Source organism: Pinus tabuliformis, chromosome 4_1 (assembly GCF_031772625.1).
Source record: "Pinus tabuliformis cultivar Carrire ecotype Pingquan chromosome 4_1, CPIR1, whole genome shotgun sequence".
NCBI lineage: Eukaryota > Viridiplantae > Streptophyta > Pinopsida > Pinales > Pinaceae > Pinus > Pinus tabuliformis.
The window spans coordinates 955,390,577-955,407,093 of NC_142303.1; the positions used below are offsets into that span (position 1 = coordinate 955,390,577).

General features: G+C 40.1%; 1 protein-coding gene across 3 annotated transcripts in view; it reads left to right on the forward strand.

Moving 5' to 3' along the window:
- Positions 1-16,517, forward strand: part of LOC149179323 (protein DETOXIFICATION 16-like) — a 91,616-nt gene that overhangs the window by 45,803 nt on the left and 29,296 nt on the right. For all 3 annotated transcript variants that reach the window (XR_016258262.1, XR_016258263.1, XM_089420593.1), the window contains 3 exons: positions 73-129; positions 239-477; positions 623-741. Coding sequence is in view for 1 of the 3 variants with exons in the window: in XM_089420593.1 (XP_089276719.1) it covers positions 73-129; positions 239-477; positions 623-741 (415 nt within the window). In the remaining 2 variants the exon portion in view is untranslated. The remainder of the gene's footprint in view (positions 1-72; positions 130-238; positions 478-622; positions 742-16,517) is intronic.

Below are 16,517 nucleotides of genomic sequence, written 5' to 3' on the forward strand. Positions count from 1 at the left end.
AAATGCTAATTATGACATCTGCTTTTCCACTGCCAATAGTTTATTTTTTTTGGAGCTTTTGATTTTTTGCAGTCTTAGCACCGTTTCACTTGCATATATGATCCCCTTTGGCCTCGGTGCTGCTGTAAGGTTGGTACAACTGATTCAAAAATCTCTCTAAGAGAAAATCCATCAAGGATATTAAATTTCCAGTATTGTAATCTGTTCATATTTTTCATACTAACATTTTGCATTGCAGTACGCAAGTTTCCAATGAACTAGGAGCTGGACACTCAAACGCTGCATGGTTGTCTGTGTGTGTTGGGGTTTGTATGGCAGCGATGGAGGCCCTCATAATAGGATTTACTTTATTCTCTATTCGACATGTCTGGGGCTATGTTTATAGCGACGAAGGAGAGGTAGTTGAGTACATATCAAGCATGATGCCATTGATTGCATCCTCAACAGTTATGGATGCCGTACAAGGTGTTCTATCAGGTAGATAACCTTTCTCACAGATTTCATCAGACCTGGAAAATGGATAGATATAGTCTCTCTCTCTCTCTCTCTTATAATAACCAAAAAAAGGAAAAACTTCAGAAATTGTGTTTTCAACTTTTCTGAAACTTCAATACTTCTGCAGGTGTTGCTAGAGGATGTGGATGGCAAAAGTTGGGTGCCTATGTAAATCTTGTGGCATACTATGTAGTTGGCATTCCTATAGCTGTCATCTTGGCCTTTGTACTGCATGTTGGTGGCAAGGTCAGTTATCCCTCTCTACTTGATTTTAAAATACTAAATTTGTCCTTTCAATGTTAAGAGTAGAGTATGGTTGGGTTTTGGATTAAATTTTCAACTTTTCAGATGAGCAAGACGTGCTTTCTAAGAATGGGGTAATAGATGAAACACTAGCTTTATACAGTGATCCTTGCTATATTGAACAAATTTTTATTTCCCCTAGCCCATATATATAATACATTTGTTGAGATTTCATCTCTTCCCATCTTGCCGAGTCAGTTGCTCCTTATCATTGACAGTGACCTCTGAAATGGATGCTTTAAAATCCCACCTAATATTGAGAGCTCATATGTTTGGATGCTTTTTTTTTTTTTAATTTTCATTTGAAAAGGGAAATAAGCACAATAGATAGGAGATGAGATGCCCATAAATCATCTGCTGATCCTCTACGATCTGCTAACTGTCAAAAATATTAATATTTGACTCCACTAGTATGCTTTCAGAGCTATGTTATAACAATACTAAAATAGGACCAAATCTACCAGCTACCCACACATCAATCCAGAATTATGGATTTCAAAACAGATAACAGAGCTAGTAGCTATTTTGAGTAACATTTATCTAGCAGAATCAACCATGTCATTAACTTTAAAAGACCTGTGACATCAACATCAGAAAGTCCATTTACAGAAACAACGAAAAAAATTCCAAACTGGGTGTGTTACATAACAAAAAGCCATTCCAGTATAAGAGTCTTAAAAGAGTTGAATAGTAGAAAATCGAAAGGAGAAACTCGAAGTTTGACCGTTGAGAGTTTTTTCTTGATGAGAAGTCTGAATCTCATTTCACAACCTTCATATTCTGTGGATCTCATCCAAGGGGTTCTTTGTCTAGGTTCTATTGACAGTGAGGGGAGGGTTCCTAATCTGGTTGAGGTTGTTTCTCTTACAAAATTTACTGTGCAGAATGCACCCTTGGTGAAATTGTCCATTCCTTATTGTCATACGTTAATTCATTTTAGTTTTTGTCAATGTTCTGTCCTAATCTAGCTTCAATTGATCTCTATGCCAAAGTGTTAGGATGATTCCAAATTGCTTTTTTGAAGAGTTCTTTAAGAGGCCAATCCTTGAAGAACCAAGGCCTAACAATAGAGCTTTTAATCCATCTTCATCCAAATCCTTACAGATAAATACCTGTAAAACTATATAGGAAACCATGACTTCTAACTCAAAGTTAGGGAACACTCTACTTTCCCATGAAGAGATAATCATTTCCTTTGTCCACAATGTTCAAACTTCATAGTAAACATAGACTGAAGGGTTGAAGGAAATAGACAATGAACACTTTTTCGCTTAATCATCCAATATCAGACCAGTAGATGCCACTTCCAATTTAAGAGGTCAATTTCGAGAAATTAACCAGATAATATCTTGCTTAAAATATTGCATCAAAGCAAAAGGGCAACGATAGAACAGGTGATGGAGACCTGGAGAGAGTCAATATTCTCACAAACATTACCATGAGCAGATTTAATTCTCCTTTACTCCAGCACTTAAAGGATATTTTTATTCTATAGTTTTTTTTCCTGAGAAATACATCTTATATAATCTCTTTGGCTAAGTTGCTGTGCTACTTGGAGTGTATCTATGTCGTTAAAGTTACCTAGGACTTGCTGTAGAATTTCCTTGAAATTCTGCAACTGCTGTAGTGAACGAATCTGAAACTAATCGTTGCACCAAGACAGAAATTCTCTACCAATTTGCAGCGGAATAGAACAGAAATAAGACACAGTCACGCAATAGCAAAAACACAAAATTTTCTAGGGAACCCAACTGGGAAAACCCTCTGCTAGTTGTAGAAATTTTATTGATAGAGTTTGAGAAAATATATTTATTACAAGGTAAATTATTTCTCTAGAGAACAAACTTGTTCTCCCTGCAAGTCCTTAGCTCGAAACTCTGCTTGCAAGAACCCTGTCCTTAGCTTCTAAATCATTGCACTGGCCTTGGAAATTTCCTCCTATTTCCTAGCACACACCAGCAAGAATTCCCTCTGCCAAACACCGCGTAAAGGCCTCTCCTTCACACTCTTCGTAGCTCTTCTAGCTCACACAAAACTCATGCTCCCTATTGTCTTGTCTCACAACCTTGTGCTCACACAAAACAATGATTACAATTGTGCCTTTTGACCTCCTTATAAGCAATTCGACCCATCTAAATCTGGCAAGTCTATTTTTGGAACTCGGTCTTGTGATTGATTAGTTAACTGAGTCTAATTGACTCATGTAACTTGTCCTAGCCACAAATAACCATTGAGACTTCTAACTCGCAATAGGAGACAACTAAGCCTCCAACTATTTGCATGAGTTAAACGGCTTCATGAACTCGTCCTAACTTTTAGGAACTCGTCTTAACTCATAGGAACTCATCCTAACTTATAGGAACTTGTGCATGCTAGAGAAGGATTACTTGTGGTCTTTTTGACTCATAGTTTTAAAAAACGGCCGAGTTGGTCCATTCCATTGCCCTCCGGAGTGACTCGGTACAAAAAACGGCTCAGTTGGCCGAGTCATGGCTGACTCGGCCAACTCGGCCATTTCCCGTATTGACTTGGCCGAGTCATGGCTGACTCGGCCAACTCGGCCGTTTTCCGTACTGACTCGGCCGAGTCACAAACAGCGGCCCGTAACCCACTAAAACAACGATTTAACATTATTTTAATGAAATTTTAAGGGGTTTGCTGATTGGTTTGGACTTCAAGGTGTTTTATGAATTAGCTAAATGTTATTTGGGGTCCATTTCCCCCTCCCAAACCCTAATTAACACACTCAAATGCTCTCTACTATTGATATTCTATTCAAATTTCATCGTAATGTTAAATTCTTAAAGTAAAAGTGACATTCTCCTTAATCTTCATTTTCATCCTTTTACTTAAATTTTTAACATTACCATGAAATGACTCAGGATGTTTGAGAGTGGTTTCGGCCTCATTGGATTTCATATGGAGAAAGTAGAATTTTAGATTTCATTCAAAATCCAGCAGACTTATCAGTTTTTCAGGATTTCTGGATTGGAAGATTGCAATGTTTCCATTGAATTTTGTCATGTATTAGGGTATGGAACTCGTATTTAATCAAGAGCACCAATCCCTCTATGTACCTTGATGTTAGTGACATTGGTTGTCGAACTCTTCTGGGATTCGCTCCCAAACCAGGAGCTTCTGAAAATGTCACTCCCGCTCCCGTTTTCGCTCCTGCTCCCAAGTAACACAAAGAAGAGAAACCGTTTGGATCAAAAACGATTAAATGATCTAGTTTATGTCCAATACAACCTCCGGCTCAGACGAAACCATTTGCTGAACAAAAGACCTGATTCAAATCCCATTGTGTTGGAAGACATTGATCCAACATCAGATTGGGTAGTGGAAAGTCGTCCAGCAGAGTTTGATCCTGATGAGGATCTTGATTTAGATTTAGATATCGAGACATCAGTTGAACTTGAAAATGCTGTTCAGTTGAATGCAGATCCCAATCCACCAGCCTCAGTCTCATAGCCAGCAAGGACTCCAGTTGTAGGTGCTTCCTCTGCTCAGCCACGACAAAAGCGCAGCCACATATCTACTCTATCTCAGCTTGCATTTGCTGCAGTTGCACAGCCTGCTAGTGGTACCACTTCTACAGCTGCAGTTGGAGATGATGATGATGAGGAGCCATGGGCCCCCCTGTCTGACTTTGATGATGATCCAGAGATTGATCGACATGATCTTGGCTCCTCTGGCAGTGGCTACTAGCCAGTAGCTGTAGTACTAGTACTGGAGTCTGGTCACAGTTTACTTTTGTTGTAAAGGCCATTTCTAGCCTCCTTGGTTATGTGTTTTTTGTTTTGAGTCTTTGATCATGTATGATAGTTGACTATGTATTGCCATTGGGCACCATTTTGATATAATGGACTGGTTCATGAGCCTACTTTGATCATATGTTGTCTTCCATCTATATTATAATGCTGTGTGTTTGGAAACATGAATGAAAATCTTTAAATTATGTTTTTTATAAAATAAATAAATATTTAATGTATTTTTTACAACAACCGAGTCATTGAAATCGAGTGGGCCGAGTCATTACCGTTTCGGAGTCGGAGTCGGAGTCGATCCTCGGCCGAGTCGGAGTTTTAAAACTATGCTTTGACTAAGGCACAAGTCAAAGAAGACCTTACTCGCTACTATTTTCAACACTCCCTCTTAGTGAGGAAGGTGCTTCTAGAAGAACCTTGTCCACCTAGATCTATTTGTGAAAATTTCACCACTTAAATCCTATTGCAGCAACTGGTATAATTTCTTCTAATTGATAAATTAATTATTCAGTTTATTGCTATGGCAACATCAAAATAAACACATTGCAACCTTCATAGATAAAAAACTGCGAAAATAAAATAGCGCTGGAAGTGAGAATTGCTAGCACACACATAAAAATTAACAGCGTTGTTTTTGGACAAAAGTCATCGGAAAAACCCAATATGGGAAAATCGATGCAACAGATGAGGGTTTTATTTTATTATGCGGCAGTGAAATCTGAGTACAATCTATGGATACCCAACTGGCAATCCAAACAACAAGTAAATCAGGCCAAAATTATTTAAGAGAAATTACCCTTCTTCCACAAGTAACCCTGACACGAATTCTCTTCAGAAACTCGTCCTCCTGGACCCTCTGCCTCAGCCTCTGCACTGCTCTACGCAGACCTTATGACGTCTAGCCTTTGAATTGCTTCTGATGAAGTCGTTTTGCCTATCTCTGTTAGGGAAATCGCTTCTCTGACACTCTTGACTCTCTGCTCGGCCTCTGGAACTGAAAATGAATTTCTGTCCAACAAAATCGAAATGATTTTGAAGTAGTTGCATAGTCCTCTATGCTGCTTCACTGGGGATAACTCGACCCCTTGTTGTTGCCTCTACGGATTGGGAAAACTTCCTCCGGATCACTGTCTTTGCCCCTCATTGACCCTGCTTCGATCTATGGCTCTTCGAAAACTGCTGTAGCTCTCTAGAAATTGATTTTCTAAGAAAATCGAACTACAAAAGTGATTTCTCCAAGTGCCCATTGACTTCCTCTTATAATCCACTGGTGGAGCATCAATGACCAAGATTAAATCTTAATCAATGGCTAGGATCATCTAGGAGTCGATCTGTGTGAGTTTCTATATGATTCTAAACTTATCTCAATTAATATTGATTAATTAACCATATTCCCTAAGTTTATACTTAGGAAATATTTAAAAATTAGCTAATAATCTAATTGAGACACTTCTAGGTGGAATTTCCAGAAATGATTTCTGGGTTTTGGAGATCTCATGTATTCTAGCCTCTCCACCAAATTTTGTGACTAGAACACATTTGATCCTACAAAAACTAACACTCCCTCTTAGCAAGGACCGTGTTCTCTCTCTAGTGCTGCACATCTTGCCACAACACCCTGTCTTTGTATCACCTCCTATCACACTGCTGATGTTTGGTTGTAGTTTCCCATCAACTACTGCGCAACTCTGATGCTACATCTGTGCTGCTACTGACACTGCCATGTTGCTGCCAACTCTGCATCTGCATTGAAACTCCCTCTCATCTGTTGCTGTTGCAATTGCAACAACTGCAACTAAGAAGCATCTAAAGTACTAAATCAACTGTGTTCAGTATGATACATCTGTCTCTCGAGTCTCTGACTGCTACTAGCATCTGCACTATCACTGAAGAATCTACGTTGTTGCTAACTTTTCACTGAGCCACCTGCTCTGCTGTCAACATTGCACTGCGTGCCTCAGCATCTGACTGCTACTAGTCTACAACTGTCACTCTGGTATTGACTGCATCAACTGCCATTGATCCATCCTGCTACTGAATACTGTGGGCCCCTCGTAGCAAGGTAATGATCCATGAGGTAGACTCCTCAAGGACCCTAGCCAAATTTGTAGCTCTTTGGGGCTACAACTCCAAGTCACCCCACCTCACTCCTGGAGGTATGGCTACCAACATCACAAAGTCTTCCTCCAACCTGAAGGACAACTTGTTGATCTCATCTGACGCTGCTTGGTCCTGCTTTCCGACTTGTCCTTCTTCTGGAGAGGACATTGTGTGTTATAGTGACCTAGCTCACCACATCTGAAGCTCTTGACCTTTGATACGTCCTTCTTCTTCTTTCTTTGCTCCCCCTGCCCCTGACTGAGACCCTTAGATGCTAGGGCCACATTCTCCTCCTCCTTCACCACCTTCTATTCGTTGCTACTGCTGCCACTGATGGAGCTCTTCAATGGAGCTCGTCTCAATTCCTCCTACTACAAATTGACCCACATTCTGTCCCATCTTGGTAGCGTGTCTCTGCCTAATATACTTTGGACGAAGACCTGCCAATCCTTTGAGACACTATTGAGTGCCAATCGTACTAGCTCTGAAGGTTGAGGCGTTGCCCCAACAGTTGAAAGTTGGTCTTGGACTTCCTGAATCCTGGTGAGGAAGGGATCTATGCCTTCCCCCTTCTGCATCCTAATGCATCTCAACTTCTCCTCTAGGAACATCTTCCGCTGCTTGAAAGTACCTTGGTATAGCGTGGAGAGAGCATCCCACATCTCTTTGGCCGTTCCCTTGGCCGCTATATGTGAGACAATATGGTCCCGGACTCCATCTAGGATCAAACGCTTCGCCCACACCATCTCCTTCCTATATTCCTTGAGTTGGTCTGCATCCTGAGGAACTGCCACTACATTATCAATGTAGGCTTTCAAGCCATATTCATCTAGAAGGAAGGACATCCAACCCTCCAAATGACATAGTTGGATGATCCATCCTACCTATCCTGATCTTTAAGCCCTGTAGTGGCCATCTAAAAAACTGTTGAAAATCCCCTCTTTCCTTCTACTTGGTTGTTTCTCTGTTACTCACACTCCCTTCTGGAGTGAGAAAATATGCTCAAAACTACTGCCAATCTGCAAGGAAAAAAATCGAACTTCTGAGACTCAAAATTCCCTGAGAGAAATTTTCCCTTTGCTGTGTGCGCTTTTCTCTTCCACCTGACGTTGGTTCTGTTGCTGCAAAAACCCTTTGCATCCAACTAGAAATATTCTTAGCGAAAATTTAAGTTGTAGCTGCTCCCTCTGACTGCTAGAATCATTCTCTCGGGAAAATCAAATTTTTTGCACCCCTGCAATTGACAATCGAATTACTGGCCCAACAATTCGGCTTGCCTGTCTGAGCACTACATTGCCTTTGGGAATTTCAGCCTGCTACTCCCTTTGACCAACGAAATTCTTTCCTTCTCTTTTGAGCTTCTCGACTAATCACTTAAGATTTGATACCATGTGAAAATTTCACCACTGAAATCCTATCGCAGCAACTAGTATAATTTCTTCTAACTGATAAATTAATTTTTCAGTTTATTGCTATGGCAACATCAAAATAAACACACTGCAACCTTCATAAATAAAAAAACGCAGAAACAAAATAGCGTTGGAACTAAGAATTGCTAGCACACACACACACATAAAAATTAACATTGTTGTTTTTGGACAAAAGTCCTCAAAAAACCCAATGCGAGAAAACCGGTGTAGCTGATGAGGGTTTAATTTTGTTATGCAACAGTGAAATCTGAGTACAATCTATGGATGCCCAATCGACAATCCAAACAAGTAAATCTGGCCAAAATTATTTAAGGGAAATTACCCTTCTTCCATAAGCAACCCCGACACGAATTCTCTTCAGAAATCGTCCTCTTGGACCCTTTGCGTCAACCTCTGCGTTGCTCTGCCCAGACCCTATGACGTCTAGCCTCTGAACTGCTTTTGATGAAGTCGTTCTGCCTGTCTCTGCTGGGGAAATCGTTTCTCTTGCACTCAAAACCATTTGCCCAGCCTCTGGAACTAAAAACAAATTTCTCTCCAGTAAAATCGAATTGCTTTTGAAGCAGCTACGCAATCCTCTACACTGCTTCACTGGGAATAACTTGGCCCCTTGCTGCTACCTCTTTGGATCTAGAAAACTTCCTCTGGATCATTGTCTCTGCCCCTCACTGACCTTGCTTTGAGATCTGGCTCTCCAACAACTGCTGTTGCTCTTTGAAATCAATCTGCTAAGAAAATCGAACTACAGAAGTGATTTCTCCAAGTGCCCATCGAATTCCTCTTATAATCCACCGTTGGAGCACCAATGACCAAGATTAAATTTTAATCAATGACTAGGATCATTTAGGAGTCGATCCATGTGAGTTTCTAGGTGATTTTCACCTTATCTCAATTAATACTGATTAATTAACCATATTCCCTAAGTTTAGACTTAGGAAATATTTAAGAATTGGCTAATAATCTAATTGAGACACTTTTAGGTGGAATTTCCAGAAATGATTTATGGGTTTTGGAGATCTCATGTATTATAGCCTTTCCACCAAATTTCGTGGCTATAACACATCCGATGCTCCAAAAATTAACACTGTCTCCAATACTACCACATTCTCCACTGCTACATTTGCTCCCTCTGAACTAGAAGACTTCCTTGCTTTCTTCTGCGAAACTTGATTTGAAGACTTGTTCTTTCTCACCATGCTCTGCAAGTCTATCACTTCCGTCATAAGTGCCATGCACCTTGTGTACCTTTGTGGCTGCTTCCTTTGGCTAAAGATGATACTGGAATATCCAACTCTCTCCTGATCTCCCTTAAACAAATCCTCTACCCACTTGGCTCGAACTCTCCCTATATTGGGAGTCTCTATCTGAGTGGTTGCCTCCACTCGCCCTGGGATATGGTCCTCATCATCTTGCTGGTCGGCTCAACTGCCAACTAGCCTAGACTCAAACTGAGATACTGGTTGAGGCTCCATCTTGAGAACTCTATCCTGCTCTCACTCAACCAACACTTCTCTATTCTGAGTACTTCCTTGCTGCTCAAGACTGTGCTTGTATCTACTGGCAACTTGTAGAGATTCTTCACTCTCACACCTACCTGCTTCTTACATCCAGAAGCTAAGTGTTGGAGATAAGCCTTATCTCTGCTGAAGATGACATCATAACCCTTGTCCCCAAGGGTAGCTACCAAAGCAAGATTCTGCTTTTATCCTAGAACATAGAGGACATCTCTAAGATGAAAAGGATTACTTGACTCCCTTTGAAAACTGGCAGTGCCAACTCCACTAGTTGCATACTAACCATCATCTCCTAGCTCAATCTGAAATTGCATGTCCTCCTTCAGGTGGATGAAACTCTTCTTATTCCCGGTCATGTGGAAGGATGCTCCTGAATCGATATACCATACACTGTTGTTTGCATAGCTTGCCACGCAAGCTATAAATGAGAAATATTTCTCGAACAGGGAAAAAAATGCATCTACCTCCGTTGATGCAGCTACATGATCCTTACTGGACTCCTTCTTCCTCTGAAGACAACGTAGTGGCATAGTGTCCAAACTCATGGCAATGGAAACACTTGATCTTGCTTAGATCCTTCTTCTTGCCTTTCTGATTGGACTCGGCCCCTCCTTGGCCCTCCTTGCGCTTGGCCTTGCTACTCTTGCCTACCAACGCAAAGTTCTCCTTTTCCTCTGTTTTCATTGATCTACCATCTCTGGTCCCCCTCCGGACCTCTTCTTGAACGCAATCAGTCCATAACCTTTCCGAATTGGGAAAATTTTCTCTGCCACCAACAACATCCTAGAACCCATACCAAGACTTGCGAAATCCTAGAAGAGCAAAATTCACAAGGTCATGCTCTGGTACAGTCACACCCACACCACCTAGCTCATCTCAAACCTAAGTGAACTTTGACAAATACGTGACGATGGGCTAATCCGGATACTCCTCAGCTTCTCCTTAAGAGCAAGCTTTCTAGTATCATTGGTACTCTAATATAATTGTAAGATGGCTTGAAACATCTCATATGTTGTCTTCTTCTCATGGATACGAGGAACTATATGATTTCTGACCCCTACTATAATAATCCTCTTAGCTTTGATATCATTCTTATTATGCTGGGCCAATTGTTGGGGATCTTTTGCTGGTGGTATTGCTTTTTTGATAAACTCTCCCACCCCATTATCCTCCAATACTATCGTGATCCTCCCTTTCCAAGAGATGAAGTTAGAGGCTCCCTCTAAATAGTGATAAAATCTCAATCCTTGGTATGCCATCTTGTTTCCCCAGAGAGCTCTCCAACACCTGCCCACTAATAGCCTTGTAGTGCTTCACAATAGGCTGAACTTGGGGCTCAAATAAAACAACTTCTAACAACACTCCAACCTATACTTAAGCTGCCCACACAAATTGTTCAATAGGACCTCATCCACTTAGCAAAACATCAACTTGAGAATAACATTCAACATACCTTAACCAACATACTTCTTTTGCTACTCTAGGTCACAACCTTGTGCAATTACCTGAAGTTTTTTCGACACTCTAATTAGGGCATCCTGCACCCATGTCATCCCACAATTTACTGCCTCAAAACTTCACAAACCCTTCAACACAGATTCCTCCTTTCTGTGCTATCATTTATCCTCTTATATACTATTGTTCCAACTCCTTAAGACCACAAACCAACTCTAAACTAGGGCTCAATTCCTCCTGTAACAAAGAAAAAAAACTCGGCTTGTTTTGTAAGGTGTTTGCACCACAAATAGTGCACAGAAACATTGCCCAGAATACTCCTCTTCCACACTGCTTGCTCCTGCCCAAATCGGCCTAATCCAAAGAGATTCTCCTTATGATGTTGCACTTGGATGTGCTAATCAACTTGCGTTGCTCTTTATTCTGTTACTTGCTCTGATACCATGTAGAATTTCCTTGAAATTCTGCAACTGTTGTAGTGAACAAATCTAAAACTGATTGTTTCACCAAGACACAAAATATCTCTACCAATTTGCAACAGAATAGAACATAAATAAAACATAGTCACACAATAGAAAAAGAACAAAATTTTCTAGGGAACCCAACTAGGAAAACCCTCTGCTAGCTGTAGAAATTTTATTAATAGAGTTTGAGAAAATAGAATTATTACAAGGCAAATTATTTCTCTAGAGAACAAACTCGTTCTCCCTGCTAGTACTTAGCTTGAAACCTTGCTTGCAAGAACCATGTCCTTAGCTTCTAAATCCTTGCGCTGGCCTTTGAAATTTCCTCCTATTTCCTAGCGCATTCTGGCAAGAATTCCCTTTGCCAAACACTATGTAAAGGCCCGCTCTTCCTAGGTCTGCTAGCTCACACACAAAACTCGTGCTCTCAATTGTCTTGTCTCACAACCTTGTGCTCACTCAAAACGATGATTACAATTGTGCCTTTCGACCTCCTTATAAGCAATTCGACCCATCTAAGTTTGGAATGTTTATTTTTGGAACTTGGTCTTGTCATTGACTAGTTAATTGAGCCTAACTGGCTCATGTAACTTGTCCTAGCCACAAATAACCATTGAGACTTCTAACCCGCACTAGGAGAAAAACAAATGAGTCTCCACCTATTCCCATGAGTTAAACTGCTTCATGAATTCATCCTAAATTTTAGTAACTCATCCTAACTTATAGTAACTTGTCCTAACTTATAGGAACTTGTGCATGCTAAAGGACTGATTGTGGTCTCTTTGACTAAGGCACAAGTCAAAGAAGACCTTACTTGCTACTATTTTCAACACTTGCACTTGCCCTAATCTGCACCCACTTACCTAGGACTTGCACCTGCCCTCATCTGCACCCACTCAAGGGGTTTTGAACTGGTGTCTCCACATTAATTCAATCTCAATCACCTCATTGCTTACTGCTACACCACACTCCCATGGGATTTTATTACATAGTTGATAGAAAGGAAAGGAGAAATTTTAGGCATGCTCGTCTTTTTTTTTAAAATGCTTCCTTTAAATTTGATTAAAAAACACATTTTAGATAAATGGTGTCATTGAAGTAAACATCCCAAGCGTGAGAAAGTTATCGATAGACAACTACTAAATAAGAAAGCAACAAAACCAAAATAAATTGTCCTTTACAATGCACTAGCAACCTACAAGGGAGTTTTGTACATATGAAGATGATCAACATCCCAAGAATAACTAATAGAGGGTTTAAGGACGACACACTCATCTGGCCACCCAAGGAACCATATACAAATCGCGGTATCCCATTCAAGGGCCAAGGCACAGATAAAGGCCACCAAAATCTAACAAGGGTCAAAGGTGGAGGAGAACCAACAAAACCAATCACCAATCCAAACACAAAGTTGGATCTACTAGTAGCAACAACCGATCTGAATTGGGTTGCACCCTTGGAGCACTACAAGAGAATGACACGCTATAGTTGATCCATCCAAATGAGAAAGCTATTTACTGTGATCTACCACTCAATCTTCCCTTTGCAACACACCCATTAAAGCTAGGTCATAGCTAGGGATGAAGCTCTACCATGATGAGCATCAACAAACAAGCAAACAATGGCCATATTTGAAGCAAAGCTAGCATGGTCTATCTTGCACCAACATGATGTGATCTTAGGGAACACATCATAGCATAGTTAAGACACCAAATATCCAATTGCCACAAATAGCAAAAAGGAAAAATAATATGAGCTAAGATCTGACATGATTATCTAGAGGCACCTCACCTCCACTTTGTAACTCCATATTATCACCTTCCGACACACACTAATCATCCACTATCCACTCTTGACCTCTTGAGGAATCCTAATAAGGTTTTGGGCAAGGATGACAACGAGAGAGGAAGGAGAGTGCCTCTCGCCCTCGCTCTCGATCCATCACCTATCAAATTCACATCCATAATAGTAATATATTTTAGCACGCTTTGTCATGCCCCCTCTAGATTAATTTCCTACGGGAGGACGAAGTAACCTATCCAACCTTGTAGGCTATAGTCTTGATAAAGGGGGGAAACCCAATTATCCAATGTTTTGGGACAACTTTGGGTAGCTTTTGGGTTGGCTAGCACAAAAAGCCCAAATTGGGGGTTGCACTAGCAACCCCTCACATTTGAGAAAACCCATGAGGGAATCTATAAATAAAGGAGAGTTGGAATCACAATTTAGTCATCAATTTGGATTGGAATATCTCTAATTTTCTTGAGTTTGAGGCATTGAGAGTTTTAAGACCCCTTCCTTTTGATTATCTTTGATGGAGGTGATCCCACCATATCTAATCTTTTTGTCTAGTTTCGGTGGGGTTGATCCCACCCTACATAGACACCTATTCTTTTGTTCTAGCAAAGAACAATTCTTGGAGCGGTTCTGGTCTAATTTTGGCACATTGAGACATCTTTGTTTAGTTGAAGGATTCAATCTATATCTTGTTTATCTATATCTTGTTTAAGGACAATAAGAGTTTGATTTGTAGTTTATCCTCTTCTATGTTTTTTTGGTGGACTGGTCAGAGGTCATTCTCAGGGTTCTGAGATCCATCCTGAGGATAACAAGGAAGGAATTATTCTGGCATAGAAATTAACCTATGGTTTATTTGAGATCTGTTCCAGACATCACATCAACAAAAGATTTGAGCCAAGTTCGAGGCTTGTTCGGAAGGTAACCGCTTGTACTCGACAGGGTCGTAGAAGTAGAAGTAGTGAGTTTCATCTGGCCGCACAATCGAAGGTGCAATTTGGAGTTGTGGTAGTGAAGGGAATTCTGGGTATCAGTCAGGGTTTAGCCATCATACTAGTCAGGATGACCAGGGCACTCCATATTTAACATCTAAGACAACAACTCATCATGGGATACTCAACCTTTGTTGCAATCAGAAGGTGACCCTACGACTGAGATTTTAATCTCTACGGTTACCCACAAGAAATAGGCTCTGTCTCTTAGTATAGATTTTCAGGTTAGCATAATGGTTAGTAGATTAGTAGAGAAACTATTAATTGGATTGTATAATATAGGACAGTTGGATATTGGTACTAGATCATTCGCTGGAAATATTTTCCTCACTTGGGCAGACAACCCTACTCATTTGGTTTTGAGAAGAATTGTATTGCTGTTGACAAACTATAGATTATTCATGCATACTTATTGTTATTGTTGAATGATCCTTTTTACTTGTATATTACAAAAATGAATGCCCACTGTTATATTGATGAATGAATGTTGTATTGTTCTATTGGAAACCCTAGCCAGAATAGAAACCCTAAGGGTAGAAAAATTACCCTAGGTCATTACATGCTTGTCTTTGGAATTCAAATGATTTATAAACATGTGATCTAAACAATGCATATAATCTAGAATCTAACAAGTAGCTAGTTCCAAATTCTTTTGGTCTCCATCAGGTCCAAAAGAGGTGTTTAGCCAATTCCTTCTTTTGACAATGAGGACAAGAAGGCTCTATGAAACTAGAGTTTTTCAGTCTTTGATAGATTGCCAATCATGGAAAATCCTTAATTTGTAAGGAGTTCTAAGTTCTAACCACACCTTTTAAATCTTTAGTATCAAATTGTTTTTAGTATCATTAACTTCCCACCTATTTTTCAAGATTGATGAGGACATTGCTCTAGAGTGGAGGACTTGATAGAAATTGTGAGTGTTAAACACAAAAATGGGTTTATCAAATTTCCATCTCCAGTGCATTGAGCTGGGTCCCTTGATTAAGCCACTCATTATAAGAAAATCCTATTCAAGTATAAGATTTTAAAGGCTATACATTGTTTCCTTATTTGCATTTAGCAAGCTCTTTTCCCCTCTAGAGTACGCTAATCCTTGCATGCTTGATGCCTGAGGTCTCAAAGCTTGCCCCACATGGTCATTGCTTCTCTACTTAATCTCTTGGCTAGGTATTTCGGTTAGCGAGCAATTGTCATGATCAAATACTTCCAAGATCAAATTGGTTTGTATGAAAGGTCCGATTCATGCTCGACCCTAACAAATTTTGTTCTAGAAAAGGAGAGACTTATTTCTGTGATTTCCATATTCTCTTCAAACTAGAGACCTCTAAACTACAAAATCTTGTGTAGAACAAATGATATCACAAAAATTAAATGGGGCTTGTTAAAGCAAAATCTTGCACTTCTCGAGATAAAGTTTGAAAGCTCAAGTGCAAAACCCACTATACTTGATAGTAGGGCCATTGTCGCCTCACCAACCCTCATCTCTCTTTTGGCTAGCTCTCCTCCAACTTAAGGGGAGTTCTCTCTGGTAGATCTTAGGGATCTAATGATATGGTCAAACTAAGTCAAGATCCCTATAAGGCTTCTACTTCAAATACCACCAATCAAAGGATTGAACCATCAAGGATTTAAGGTGGATAGGATGGCTAGGGTTCTTTAGGTAATTTCACAATTTGAGTTCAAAGGGAAAAGTCCCCAAACGCACATAACCAAGGAATCACCAAGAGAGTAAAACCTTAACAAATAGTTTGAATGATTTACAAGGAAAAATGGTCATGTAGGATAGAATATCAGTGCCTTATCATTCCAATATATTTTTGGGGGCATATGGAGTCAAGGAACAACACACTCGAAGAGAAAGGAGATGGATGTGGGCACAAGGAAGCAAGGGAGATTAACTTGTGTCCCTTAGACCTCTAATCCTAGTGCCTTCAATCTTCAAAAAAGGGATAAGGGAATGATCTTAGATTAGGTCATTTCAAAAGAGCTTGATCAAAGATGCAAAGAGGCTTGGAGCATATTTAACCTCAAGGACTAAGGAAGACCAACTTGTGTACCCTAGAGGCTGGGGCTAGGTGCCTACCAATTTTGAAGGATAAATAGGGAAAGGAGCTTAACTTAGGTCACCTTAAGAGATCTTAATGAAGAACCTTGTTCAAGGAGAATAAAGAGACAAAAATACCAACAAAACCATGGTGAA